The sequence below is a fragment of the Marmota marmota genome, unplaced genomic scaffold (genome assembly GCF_001458135.2).
Source record: "Marmota marmota marmota unplaced genomic scaffold, marMar, whole genome shotgun sequence".
Lineage (NCBI taxonomy): Eukaryota > Metazoa > Chordata > Mammalia > Rodentia > Sciuridae > Marmota > Marmota marmota.
The window spans coordinates 31,665,761-31,679,929 of record NW_026000108.1 but is presented as its reverse complement, the minus strand read 5'-3'; the positions used below and the strand labels follow the sequence as shown (position 1 = coordinate 31,679,929).

At 36.7% G+C, this 14,169-nt stretch overlaps 1 protein-coding gene across 1 annotated transcript in view; it reads right to left on the bottom strand.

The window, feature by feature from the left end:
• The window catches only part of Nsun7 (NOP2/Sun RNA methyltransferase family member 7), a 37,933-nt gene that overhangs the window by 7,158 nt on the left and 16,606 nt on the right, over positions 1-14,169 (bottom strand). The window contains exons 8-10 of the mRNA XM_015482060.2: positions 10,462-10,605; positions 9,938-10,039; positions 6,239-6,356 (exon numbers count right to left, since the gene is read on the bottom strand). Coding sequence (XP_015337546.1) covers positions 6,239-6,356; positions 9,938-10,039; positions 10,462-10,605 — 364 coding nt within the window. The remainder of the gene's footprint in view (positions 1-6,238; positions 6,357-9,937; positions 10,040-10,461; positions 10,606-14,169) is intronic.

The following is a 14,169-nucleotide window of genomic DNA, read 5'->3' as shown; positions in this document are numbered from 1 at the left end:
CAACAGGAGACTGCTACTAACACCTTTCTATCACCAGAGGACGTAAGTGTCCAACTAACAAGGCCACCTCCATATGCTGGGAGGCTCCCAACCCCCGCAGTTGATAGTTGGGATCCTGAGACAGGATCTCAAATATTAACATGCCCTGTATTTGAGGCAGGAGGGCAGCGAATTCACCATGCTTTAAATTTCAAAACAGTGAAGCAGCTAAAAGAGGCTGTAACAACCTATGGTCCTCAAGCACCCTTCACTGTAAGCTTGGTCAAATCCATTAACAACTTGAACATGACACCAGCAGATTGGGCTAATATGTGTAAAGCTGTGCTAAATGGAGGACAATACCTGTTATGGAAGGTTGCCAATGAGGAATTTTGCAAGGAGATGGCTAGGCGAAATGCAGCAGCTGGTTATCCTCAGAGAAATGTAGATATGTTGTTAGGAAAGGGTGGGGAAACAGCTCAATGAGCATCACCGCAGAGGAGCCAATCAGCTAGAAGTTGCTGGGGCCGCTGTGAGCCAATTATCAGCTGGCAGTCTGAAAGTTTGCTGGGGCCCCTTCGGCTGTGGCTCTCAACAGGGCAGCTACAAGGTAAGGAATGCAAAGGAGTGCCAGCAACCCTGGAAGCTAGGAGTGTGAATGGAACATCCTCCATCAGAGGCCCCACAAGGAACTAACCCTACCAACACCTTCATGTAGGACTTCTGGTCTTCAGAACTGTGCAAGAATAAATTTCTGTTGTTATAAGCCCCCAAGTTTGGGATAATGGGTTTCAAAACCTAGGAAATTAATACATATGACAAAATGGATTTTGCAGATGTACTTAAGGTCTCCAAGATATGAATATTATCTGGGGAGGACCTGATCTAATCATATGAGCCGTTGAAAGCCAATCTTGAAGTCAGATGGAATATCCCAAAGATTCAAAACCCAAGATTGATAGGAAACACCTGTGCTGACATGAAGTTGGAAGGAGCTTCATGGCAGGGAGTGAAGGCAGCCTTGGAGCTGAGAGCAGTCTTGGGCTGACAGCCAGCAGGGAAGTAAGAACCTTAGTCCCACAACCAGAATGGACTTTGAATGGACTCTTCTCCAGAGACTTCAGCCTGGCTGATATTCTGACCAGAGAACTCAGTTATGACATGCCAGTCATCTAGCCTCCAGGACCATGAGCTAATTAATAACTGCTTTTAGCCACTAAGTTTGTGGTAATCATAATAATAATTATTATTATTACTATTATTATTATTATACATTATTATTATTATTATTGTTTTGGTACCAGGATTGAACCTAAGGGTACTTAACCACTGAGCCAAATCCCCAGCCCTTTTTATTTCTTTTTTTGAGACAGGGTCCCACTAAGTTGTTTAGGGCCTGTCTAAGTTGCTGAAGCTGGCTTTGAACTTGTGATCCTCCTACCTCAACCTCCTGAGTCACTGGGATTACAGCCGTGCACCACCACACCTGGCTAGTTTGTAGTAATTTCTTAAGCAGAAATAGAAAACTAATACACAATAGCTCACATTGAATAAGGCAGGATGCCAATGCCCATAGTAAACAGTGGAAGAAGTATTAGACTCAAAGACGTGAGTCTGCTACAGTGGATATCCTATTTTCCTATTAAATAGACAGGAAAACCCTCCAGATTATACCCTTTATGGGAGGAACAGGGAAATGCTGGTGAGAGGAGCACTACATAACAGCACTGAGAAGCTCTTCTGTAGGTGAGGACTGACAACCAGAAATGCTGTGACAGAACTGAGCTCACTGATAACAATGAGGATACAAGAATTCTGACACAAGAAAGACCAGAAAAGCCCCCAAGTTTGGGGTAATAGGTTGCCATCAATGGCCAGGTGTGGACACTACTGATTATCATAAGTACCAAGGAGTAGTAGCAATCCAATTCCTCTCAAGCAATGCTCACCTTCCTTAGCTTCCACCTTAACTAGGTAACAGAATATCTAAATAGAGAACATAACCTAGCCCTCAAGCTCAAGGATGGTCAGTATTAGAAAATACTTAGCTCCCCATCATGTTAAAATGACAGATGAGAACAAACATTTGATCTGATCAATTAAAGGCATTCGATGAAACTAGGTATCCATTAGGAGTTTTAAAAATCTCATCGTGGTACTGGCTTAATTATAGACACATAGATCAATGGAACAGAATGAGAATCCAGAAAGAAGCTCATACATTGATAATTTTTCAACAAGGAGGCCAAGACCATTCAATCAGGGAAAGAATAGTGTTTTCAACAAATGGTGCAGATACAACTGCACAGCAACATGCAAAAGAGTAGTCAGACCCTCGATTCATACTAATCAAAATTAATCAAAATGGATCATAGACCTAAATTTAAGAATTAGACTAAAAACTTTAAAGGCATAAAGCTTTAGACATAGGCAAACAAAAAAACATAAGCTATACTTCACTGAAATTTTTAAAATGTATGCATCAAAGAACACTATAAGGAATCCAAAAAGTAACCAATAGAATGGAAAAAAAATTGCAAATTATTATGTGTAAGGGTCTGGTATACAAGAGATTCTTTTAACTCAACAATTTAAACTAACCTAATTTAAAAACTGGGAACAAAGCCAGGTGGGATGGTACACACTTATTATCCCAGCAACTTCTGCCAAGGCAGGAGGATTGCAAGTTCAAAGTCAGCCTAGCATATACATGGTCCTGGGTTCAATTTCCAGCACTGCAAAATAAAACTGTCAATAGACATGTGTCCTACGAAGATATGTAAATGACTAATAAGCACATGAAAAGACACTCGGCATCATTTTTTAAAATTATTCATTTATTTTTATGCGGTGCTGAGGATCGAACCCAGTGCCTCACCCACACTAGGCGGGCACTCTACCACTGAGCCACAACCCCAGCCCTACTCAGCATCATTTGTCCTCAGAGAAATGCAAATCAAAACCACAATGGGACATTATTTCACACTCTTGAGGCTCGCCAGGGGAAAAAAGAGTTAGAGAGGGAGAGAGAGAGAAAAGAAAATAAACAAGCCTTGGTGAGAATGTCAAATGATACAAGCACTTTGGAAAGTGCAACAGTTTCTCAAATGATTGAAGAGTTACCATTTTACCCAGTAATTTTACCCCTAGGTATACAGCCAGGAGAAATGCAAACTTACTTCTGCACAAACATATGTACAAAAATATTACAACAACATTATTCTTAGCATCCTAAAGATGGAAACAATCTAAATGCTCATCAACTGATGAACGGATAAAATGTGACATATCCATACAATGGAGTGTTACTCAGCCTTCAAAAACAATGAAGTTCTCAGACTTCTATAACAAGGATGAACCTCAGAAACATCATGCTAAGTGAAAGATGCCATTTTTTGGGCTGGGGATGTGGCTCAAGTGGTAGTGCGCTCGCCTAGCATGTGTGAGGCACTGGGCTCGATTCTCAGCACCAAATAAAAATAAAATAAAGATATTGTGTCCACCTAAAACTAAAAAATAAATATTAAAAAAAAAAAGAAAGAAAGATGCCATTTTAAGCTGGGCATGGTGGCACACGCCTGTGATCCCAGCTGCTCAAAAGACTGAGGCAGGAAGATCACAAGTTCAATTTGGTGAGACCCTGTCTCTAAATAAACAATAAAAAGGGCTGGGGATGTGGCTCAGTGGATAAGTACCCCTGGGTTTTATCCCTGATACCGAAAAAAAAAAAAAAAAAGGCCATTTTGAGGGGATGGGGAAGGAGTATTTGCAGAAAAACTAAAGCTCGATCAACACTTTAGTCAATTATTAAATATAAAAGAGAAAAATTTTAAAGTATTAAAACTGACAAAAGCATTTATAGGGGTTAGTGCGTAGCTCAGGGATAGAGTGCCTGCCTAGCATGCACAGGCTCTGGATTGATCCCCAGTACTACCAAAAATAAGTAAGTAAATAAAATGTGTAGTTTATATGAAAATAGCTAAAAGCACTAATATACAATAAGATTAAAAAAAAGAAAACGAATAATTCAGTTGAAGAAGTGGCAAAGTATATGAACATAAAATTTACAAATTAATAATAACTATGACAATAAAAACTACTGAACATTTAGTATGTGCCAGGTACTGTTCATGTGTTCATATATTTAACCTCCACAAAGACCTACTGAGGTAGGTGATGTAATCAATCATATTTAATCTAATTTTAATTTTTTAATTTTTTGCCATGCTGGGGATCCTACCCATATGCTAGACAAACTCTCTACCACTGAGCCACATCCCCTGCCCTCATTAACTCTGTTTTACATCATCCTTTCCCTCCTCTCCATTCTCAATACCCTTCTCCCACTTACACCTGTTACCTACCTTGTTTTAGTACACTGTCCTGGAATGTTAATTACGATCTACAAGAGGCTAAACAAAGGAACAACCCAAGAATGCAACTGTCTTCTCCCATGGAAAGAAATCTTTAATTGGGTGTGAAACTCTGGCAAGTGCTCACCACTGAAATGCATCCCCACCTCCACCCCCAAAGCTCTGTTCTTGAACAAGCTTGCTTCTTTCTTCTCCTCTCCCTTCCCCTCCCTTCCACCCTTCCCTTCCCTCTCCTTCCTCTACTCCTTGCCTTTCTCCCTTTCTCCCTCCTCTTCCCTCCTTTCACTTCTTTATTTCTATGTATCTATGTTAAAATTAAAACTTAGAGGTAAATCACATTAGCATGTTTCTTTGAATTAAAAAATAAAGTCAGACTTTTTTTTTTTTTTTTTTTTTTTTTTTTTTTTTTTTGGTACTGGGGATTGAACCAGGGCCCTTGAGCATGGTAGGAAAGTACACTAGCTTGAGCTATATCCCCAGCCCCTAAAATCAGACTTTTTTTTTTAAAGGTAAATCTGGTTTTGACAATGAGAATTAGTCTTATAAAGTAAGTAACAAATGCATCATTTTTCCTTAAATTAAATAGATGAATCTGCAGGTCCACAGATTTGATAGAAATATATTTAAAATATAAGTAATATAATATTCTAAAAAACTATATTTCACAACTTTTAAACTTACGAAAAATGTTAAACAACAATTTTAAAACACAGAAAACACACAGTTATTCAAAAAAATTTTAGGGAGTTGAGAAAACATGTTTGAAGACCACTCCCCACTACACTGCCCAGTCAGTAAACTGAAACATGCTCAGCCTCACTAACAGAAAAATAAAGTTAATCAACAGTGAGATCTTATCTTTTCATCCCTCAGATGGGTAAAGATTTAAAAGTCTGATGAAATTCAGCATTTATGAAGCTGCAGGGAAACAGATTTACAACAGTGACTATTTTGGTGGGTCATTTAACAATAGCAACTAAAGCTTAAAATATGCATATCCGTTGGTGCTGGAAAAAAATCTAGAAGTCTACAAGTCAAGCTGTTAAAAACAGTTATATTCAAGAGGGTGGAATTTGGAAAATTTTTATAGATTAGTATTTTGTAAGGTGAAATTTTTACAATAGAGGATGGAAGCAGGATGCATTGGGCTAAAGTACTATGATGACTAAAGTCCAGAATGAGTTGCATATTTCTAAGGCAGTGAAAGGAAATAGAAGCAACAGGTGGATGGGTGATCAGAGTAGATAACACCTAATGTTATTTAATCATGCAATACTTATTCAACTCTTAAGTTCTACAACTTTAGGATATTAAGAAATGATTCTTACAGACCATCTGCTATATTTCACTAGGCAAATTTTCTTAAAGTCCACAGTTCAGAGTATAATGTTAATGCTCTTTCTCTCTATCCCTAGCTTATTACAACATTTTTCCATAGATAACTTCAGTTATTTTACTTCAATTATGATGGATACCAAAGATTACAAGGGCTTAAGAAATGTCTATTTTCAGATATGATTTTCTGTCTATTTTCTAAGAATATTTTATATATTAATTTGTATTCTATGGAGGTATACATGTATCTAAATCAGGAACATAAAATTTGGACTCAGTTTACCCAAAAACCAATCAAGTCAAGTCCAAAATGCTTTTAGCTTTAACAATAATAACAAAAACAAAAGAATCTTTTAATATGCAAGAAAATGTTTGTGCCACACTGTTGTAAAGGCTTTACAAAAAACCTACTTTAAAGTTGTAAGAAGTTAGGGTAATGATCATAGTAAAGTCTAATAAAAAGCAGAATATCTTATGTAACTTAGAACATTATATTTGTCATTTAAAAAATGATTATTTGAGTTGTTCAGGAGAATGGCTTCCTTTCTTACCTATAAGGTTGTATTTTAGCCCCTTGGTTTTGAAATTCCAATGCTTTCTTCACAACAGCTTCATTTTCTTCTGGATAAACTGAGCATGTGCAGTATACCACTGCTTGAGCTTTAACAACTATATTTAAAGAAGATTTAATTAATATAATGACCCCATAAATGATCCAATGCAATTTATGTTTCCAGACATGTATTTGGTGCAAACACCACAGAGTTCTAATGGGAATGATTTCCAGAGATGCTTGAACAGCTTCTTTTAAAGCAGAAGCTTATACTAGCAATGTGGTCTGTGGCCAGTAAGTAATAGAAATCCAGATGGATTGTATGAAAATTGAAAACTGAATCAATATGACCAACCTAGTTGCAAACACAAAGAAATAAATGCTGCAGATTCCCATGAGCTTGATACTTCCAGTCATTCCTTCATTATCTATATCACCTTAATTGGTTCAGAAAACTCCAGAAATGTACAGAAGTCAGTCTGAATCCCAATTCTGTCCTTGCTGTGGCATGAACCTGGGAAAATTACTCAAAGTTCCAGATTTTTCACCTGTAAAATTAGGTAATATATGATCTGCAATTCACTAATGTATTCATACCAATTGAGCACCTACCACATTCCAGGCACTTAGGCTTTGGTATACATCAGTGAACAACAAAAATGAAAATCCCTGCCCCTAGGGAGCTTCCTTTCTAGCAGAGGATAAATACAGTAAGACAAAGAAACAGGAAAACTATCTAGGTGATAAAGCAAAGCAGGGGTGGGAAAGAGTTTCAGGGGAATGCTATAATTTTAAGTAGGCTAGTTAGAGCTAGCATCACTGAGATGAAGGACTGTGGGTAGACTCAAAAGATTAGAGAGCCAGACACAGAGATAACTAGGGAAGGATATTTTAAGGTAAGGGAACAGCAAGTTTAAAGGAATGTTCAAGGAAAGTGAAGGGGGCCAGTCTGATCAGAGCAGAGGGAATGAGGACAGAGTAGTGGGCAATGAAGTGTTTAAATGTGGGTCTGAGCACCAAATAGTAAGGATGTGCAGGCCACTGGATGATGGTTTTCAGTTTGATGATGGGAAGCCATTTGTTTTAACAAGATCATTCCAAATGCTGTGTTGAAAATAAACTATAGAAGGCAGTGGTGGAAGCTGGTAGACAAAATAGAAGATCATTGCAGTAAACCAAGAGTGAGGTGATGGTATGGATGTGGTGGTAGTGGTGGAGGTGTCTGGATTCTAAATATATATTAAATGTAGAAGTTCCTTTGTTTTCTGACAGGCTGGCTGAGGATGTAAATAAGAGTCAGGGACAATGCAAAGCTTTTTCACCTGAACAAATGGAAGACTGATATTGTCATTAACTGAAATGGCAGTTCTGCAGGAAGAACAGGACTTTCATTTTGGATCTATCAGCTTTGAAAGGCCTATTAGTCATTAGCTGGAGATGGCAAGAAGACAATTGAATATACAGACTTAAGAGTTTTGGGAAGAAATTTGGGAGTCACGCAGAGGTGTTTAAATTCATGAGACTGGATAAGATCATCAAGGAAGTAAGTATAAACAGAGAAAAAAGAATCCTAGACAGGAACTGTGACATACTCTGAGGCTAAAGAGAGTATCCTATAGGGAGGATACTCACTATAGGATAGCAAGCCAAGGAGATGGGAAATAAATTGAGGTGGTGTGTCTTAGAAGACAAGTGAAGTAATGTGGGAAGGAAGAGAATATGATCAATTAGGTCAACTATCACAGCTAGATCAAGTTAGACAAAGACTGTGAGTTGATGTAACAGCATGTGGGAAGAGGGTCACGGGTGATCTTCACAGGACCATCTCAGGTTAGTGGCAAGAGTGAAAGTGTGATAATAATTGGCTCAGAAAAGAACAAGAGGAGAGATTTAGAGAAACACTGTTCTCAAGAGAAGGGCAAGTTATAGGATAAAAAAGAGAACATTCAAAGAAGTATTAAAATATAGGGATTTTTGTTGAAGACAACTATTCTAGCAAAGTAGGAGACAAGGACAGACAAGGGGATGTGGATGAAGACAAAAAAGGGAATATTATAGATCTTATTCAGATGAGGAATGACCTGGGTGTCAGGGGCTTCTCAAGTTAACAGTCCTTGGTGGTATAAAGGACATAGTGAGAAGTGTCTGAGATGGTTTTGGAAAACAGAGTAGTGGCAAGACTGAGTTTAGAGAGCAAAGAAATCTGGGGAGCCTAGCCACCTTGTTACTGTGTTCAGAGAAGGCATGGAAGCTAAGGGAGACGATTTTGTGAGGATTAAATAAAATATAAAAAGTAAACAGCAGGGTGCCTGGCAAACAATTGACCTATAAATGTCTAAAACTTTAAAATGTAGCTGGGTACATGCCTGTAATCCCATCTGCATGAGAAGTTGAAGCACAAGTTTGAGGCTAGACTGGGCAATTTACCAAAACGCTATCTCAAAAAAAAAAAAAAAAGAAAGAAAAGAAAAAAACTGAGGATATAACTTAATGGTAAAATGCCCCTGGGTTCAATCCCCAGTGCCAAAAAAAATTTTTTTTAATTATTTTTTACAACTAATAGGAGAAATGATCATAGTTATTTTTTATATGGTCAATTTCAAATGGAAACTTTTAGTAATTTCTATGAAAATTGGGAGTCCAACCCTGATAAGGCATTACCTAACATTGTTTTATGGGAAAATTATAGAACTTAATTTACTGAATGTCTTCCAGTGATGCAGATTTCCTAATCTCAAGGTTACCAAATAATGTGTTTCTTTGGCATCACAATAGAGTGTATGTCACTAAAATCCTTTTGCTTTTCATGATTCTTTCAGAAGTCTTTTTAAAGCTTTAAACATTCAATTAAAATTTGATAAAAGTGCATTAGTAAAAATTTTTACTTACCAATCTCCTGATTTTCTAAACCAACTTATTTCATAGTTCATATATACATTTTCACATTCAAATTAATGTTTTTAGCAACATTAACCAAAAGAACAGACTTCTTCTCTGCTACTTTCCCTTATTTATAATTCATGTATAAATCAATATCTTTATATATTGAATTATCTATACTCACAGACTCATCTTTGAGCCTTTATTTTAGAAACATCTATTTATGTTCATAAGCCTAACATCCAGTTCAATTCCTGACCCAGAATAGGCACTTGATAAATATATACTGACCTAGTAAAAGTTTATTAGTTTCTTAAAGACTCCCAGATTTCTTTGTTCACCTGTGGAAAAGCAGTGGCACTCAAAACCCAAATGGCGTAATTAAAGCAATGATATAAATACTTAAAGAGCCTTGTTACTCAGATTTCAAATCAAGAGTTCTGGGCTTTTTCTATAACTCTGGACTCTATTCAGCACTAAGAGAAATAAACTTTGGATTAAAATATGGACTGCAGAAGAGTTGGTAGGTGTAGGTAAAATGACAACAGAAAAATATGTCAAGTAAGAAGTTGAAGATCAGAAATAGGGAAGATGAAAATAAACAATTATGAATGTACATAATTATTTCATCTTAACATTAAGAAATTATTAAATTATGCTAGCTTATGTTTAAAGTATGTTTTTTTTAAAAGGCAGGTTAAGTTTATAAAAATAATTTGTTACTTGAAGGCACTAAGACTGTATGTTCTAGAAAATTTGTTTTGGTTTCTAAGATTAACACTGTATTTTAACAATGTTGTTCTAATGACAGACTTACATTTCATTGCATGTGCTAGCTGTTCATATTGATGTTGAGCAAGAACCTGAAGTTTATCTTCTGAAGTACCTCCTTGAGAGAGATCTTTAAGTAAATCTGTATCTAAATTTTAAAAACAAGTAAATACTTTAAAATAAATTACTATTAGGTACTTTTCATATATTGATGTTATTGCACTATTTTTCAATCATTTTGACTATTAATGAAAATTTTCATGGAAAATACTTATTAAAACTAGATAACATTAAAGTATTGGCTTAAAAATTTAAAAATTAATTAAGATAATTATGTTCAGTCTTAGTACTATTTTTCAATAAGAATATTAAAAACATTTTGTTGTTTTTCTCCAAGTTTTCTTTGAGAGAATCAACTAAGTAGCTATTTAAGTCATTTAGATTCAGAAGAAAGAATTCATTCAATCTGGAGGCTAATGCAGAAAAGAGAAAATAAAATTTATTTTCTAAAATAGAAATTGATGGGCTATCATCAACTAATTTTAATAATTTAGAAATTAAAACAAGTACCTTCGTGTTCATTTAAAATAAATTCTATTGGATTACTAACACCCAGATCTGAACAACGAGGCAACAGCAGAATCACTTTAACTTTCTGTAACCTCTGATCCTTTGATTCAATGTCAGTAAATGTCTCATGAAGTATTTCAATATCTGAGGGAAAACACAGAAAATTAATGTAATTTAATTAGCTAAAAAAATCTAAATGCAATATAATGGTACTGCTTTATGTATGTATAATATATATATAATTTATCTTAAAACCCTTAACCCCATAAAAACTCATTTTATAGCATTAGGACAGAGTATTCTCTGATAATCTCCCAAAGCTAATACAGGAATTTTCTTAATAGATGCTATTTCCACCGGAGAATGATTTTCAAATGTAAAATTAAATTTCTTATTCTGAACTTCATGTTCAATCTAAAGTAGCATGATAGAGTAGGGGAAATGGGCTTTAGAAACAGACTCAAATTTGACTCCCAGCTGTGTGTCTTAAACTCTCTAAGCCTCCATGTCCTTATTTATGGACTGCAATGGTTTCTTTATGCAAATGGTGAACATCAAGACAAAGTTGGTAAGCTTAGCATGTGTCTCATATACAGTTCATATACAGTAAGGATAGTCAATAATATAGGCTATTTTCCCTTTTTCATTTTTACCCTTTATATTCTGTCACCCCTGGGGGGAAATGGCTGTCAGGAACATTTATAAGGCACAGTCTGAGGTGCTAAACCTACAGAAACAGGCATGAAATACCATCCATACCTCTAGGGACCTTGTTTGTAGTTTACGAGCATCTGTCTCTCTAGATGACAACCATGTGTACCTCTACCTTAAAAATCAACCCTCTGTTTGAGGCCATCTTGGGCAACTTAGCAAAGCCCTAAGCAACTTAGCAAGACCCTGTCTCAAAAAATAAAAAGGACTGGAGATGTGGCTTAGTAGTTAAGCACCCCTGGGTTCAATCCCCAGTCAAAAAACAAAAACAGAAAAACAACCCCCTGAGAAGAGGGCAAGTTTATCAAAGAGATAAGCTCTGATTAACACTGCCAAGAACCACAGGGATAAACAAACACTGGAGAAGAAAAGTCCTCCTCTCTTCGGCTTCAGCCTTGTAGTCTCTAGGACCCGCTAATGGCTGAAGCAGCTGGCAATGGGGAAATGGATAATGCAGAGTACAGTCCCAGTATCACAAAATTCAGGAGGTGAAGAAGTAACTGGCCTAGTTTCTGAACACACTTTTTCTTGGTTCTTCTCTCATGGCTGCCTTTCTGGATCCCTCTTATTTAACTTCCTGATCTCTTAGTATTGGCATGTCTAGGAGTTAGCCTTTGGGTTTCTTTTCTTTACTACAGCTATACTCTAAGTGCACAAAGTATAGTGGTCAGGACATTAAATATTATCCACATAATGACAAGTTCTAAATTTATATCACTAACACAGACTACTTTGCTAAACTCCAAAAAGGTATACCTAAAAGCCTGCTTCACATTTCCACTTAATGTTGAACAGACATCTTAAAGCCTAACATGAGGCTGAGGATATAGCTCAGTGGTAGACAGTGCTTGCCCAGCATGTGTGAGGCTATGGATTCGAGCCCCAGAACTGCAAAAAGCAAACAAGCCAACAAAAAACGTAACACGACTGAAAGCCTTAGTGGATCCTGACTCTTCCCTTCTCTCACATCCCATATCCAACCTAATAACGTGACTTCAAGATATATTCAGTCTGTCATTTCTCACAACCTCTGGCATTATCACCCAGGTAGAAGTCAATATCTTTACACACCTGCCCCCTTTTTTCTTCTTCTGATATTTATTGAGCACATGTTGTGTAAACAGCAATGTTAAGTAGGTGCTGGCCACCTACAATTTTCATTACCTTGGCAATAGATGCTTCCCTCTCTTATATGCATGCCTATGAGCAATGGAGAGGGCTGAGACATGAACAACATGCATGGTTTGAAAGGAAAAACAGAAATGCAGAATAAAGTAATAAGCTTTGTTTAGGAGGCCAGCAGATTCGTATTTCAAATTCTAACTCTTATCACCAAATCTGCTAATTCTGAACTTTTCACACCTGCACTTTTAAAAACTGCCTAACTAATCTCTCCACTAATACCCTTTACCCTAAACTATTTTCCAAAGAGAACCAAATACTGGTAAGCATGTCACTCTTCTGCTTGAAATCCACTAATGAATTCCCATCTCATTCAAGGTCGAGTCCTTCAGCATAGAATGCCCTATTTTTGTTCCCAGATATACCCTGTGACCTCATCATACTCTTCACTCAGTCTGCTCCATCCCTATCATTTCCTTACTGTTCCTGGAACATGCTAAACATGCTACAACCTCAAGGCTTTTATTCTTACTATTCCTCTGCTTTGAATGCTCTTCCCACATATATCCCTCAATTTCCTCAGGTCTCCAACAGTTCATTGAAGTCTCCTGTCAAATACCCTTTATCAGAAAGGCCTTTCCTAATCACCATCTGTAAAAAAAAAAAAAAAAATGAAAAAGAATAACCTCTTTACAACACTCTCTATCCCCTTAACCTATTATTTCTTCATGGTTCCCCCCCACATCTTTCTCATACTATAATGTAAGCTTCATATAAAAACCGAATTTGTTTCATTGCTGTATCCCCCAAAATATACTAGTCCTGATACTTAATAACATGCATCAATAAACATTTGTTAAATGAATAAATCATTAAAATTTCTTGATATACATTTCCTTTTATTAATACTACTCTACCTCATCCCATTAATATTCTGTCTTAAAAATTCCTAGCCAAGCGCAGTGGCACATGCCTGTAATCCCAGAGGCTTGGGAGGCTGAGATAGGAGGAGCTGAATTCAAAACCAGCCTCAGCAATGGAGAGGCGCTAAGCAACTCAGTAGTATTCTATCTCTAAATAAAATACAAAATAGGGCTGGGGATGTGGCTCAGTGGCCAAGTGCCCCTGAGTTCAATCCCTGGTACCTGCCCCCCGCCAAAAAAAATTCTCTACTGGTTAGAAGATCAATATTATGAGATTCCCCCATGACATCATTTGTGGTAACAATTTATTCTGTATAAAATTCTATTGTGTAGATATTTAGGTTGTTTGTAGTTTGAGGCTTCAAAAATAGTGTGCTATATTTTGTATGTGTCCTCCAAGCACTCATGTATTAGAAGCCTAGTCTCAGTGTTCTAGTAATTAAGCGGCAGTAGAACCTTTGAGAGGTGAGGCTTAGTAAGAGGTAATTAGATCACTGAAAATGCTGCCCTCAGAAGGAATTAACAAGGGTCTTATTAAGTGAGTTAGCCCCTTTTCAGGGAGCTGACTTAACTCTATGGGGTCTCATTATACTCTATAAGGGCACTAATCCCACTCTAGGACTCATCACCTCTCAAAGTCCCCATCTCCTAAGCTATCACCTAGGAGTTTGAATTTTAACAGGTGAATTTTGGGAGAAAACAAATAAACTACAGCATATGTTTGCCATATATTCTTACTAGAGTTCACATGTCTTCTTGAATCTATGGCTTAAAGTTTTTCATTCATTTTGGAAAATTCCCAACCTGAAAAACAAATAATTGTTTCTTCCCAATTCCTCTTCTCTCTTCCTGAGATTCCAATTATAACACACATGGTATCAATGGATCACTGAATCTCCTGAGTCTCTTTCATATTATTCAAACTTCTGTGCCCCTGTGCTTTAGTCTGAAT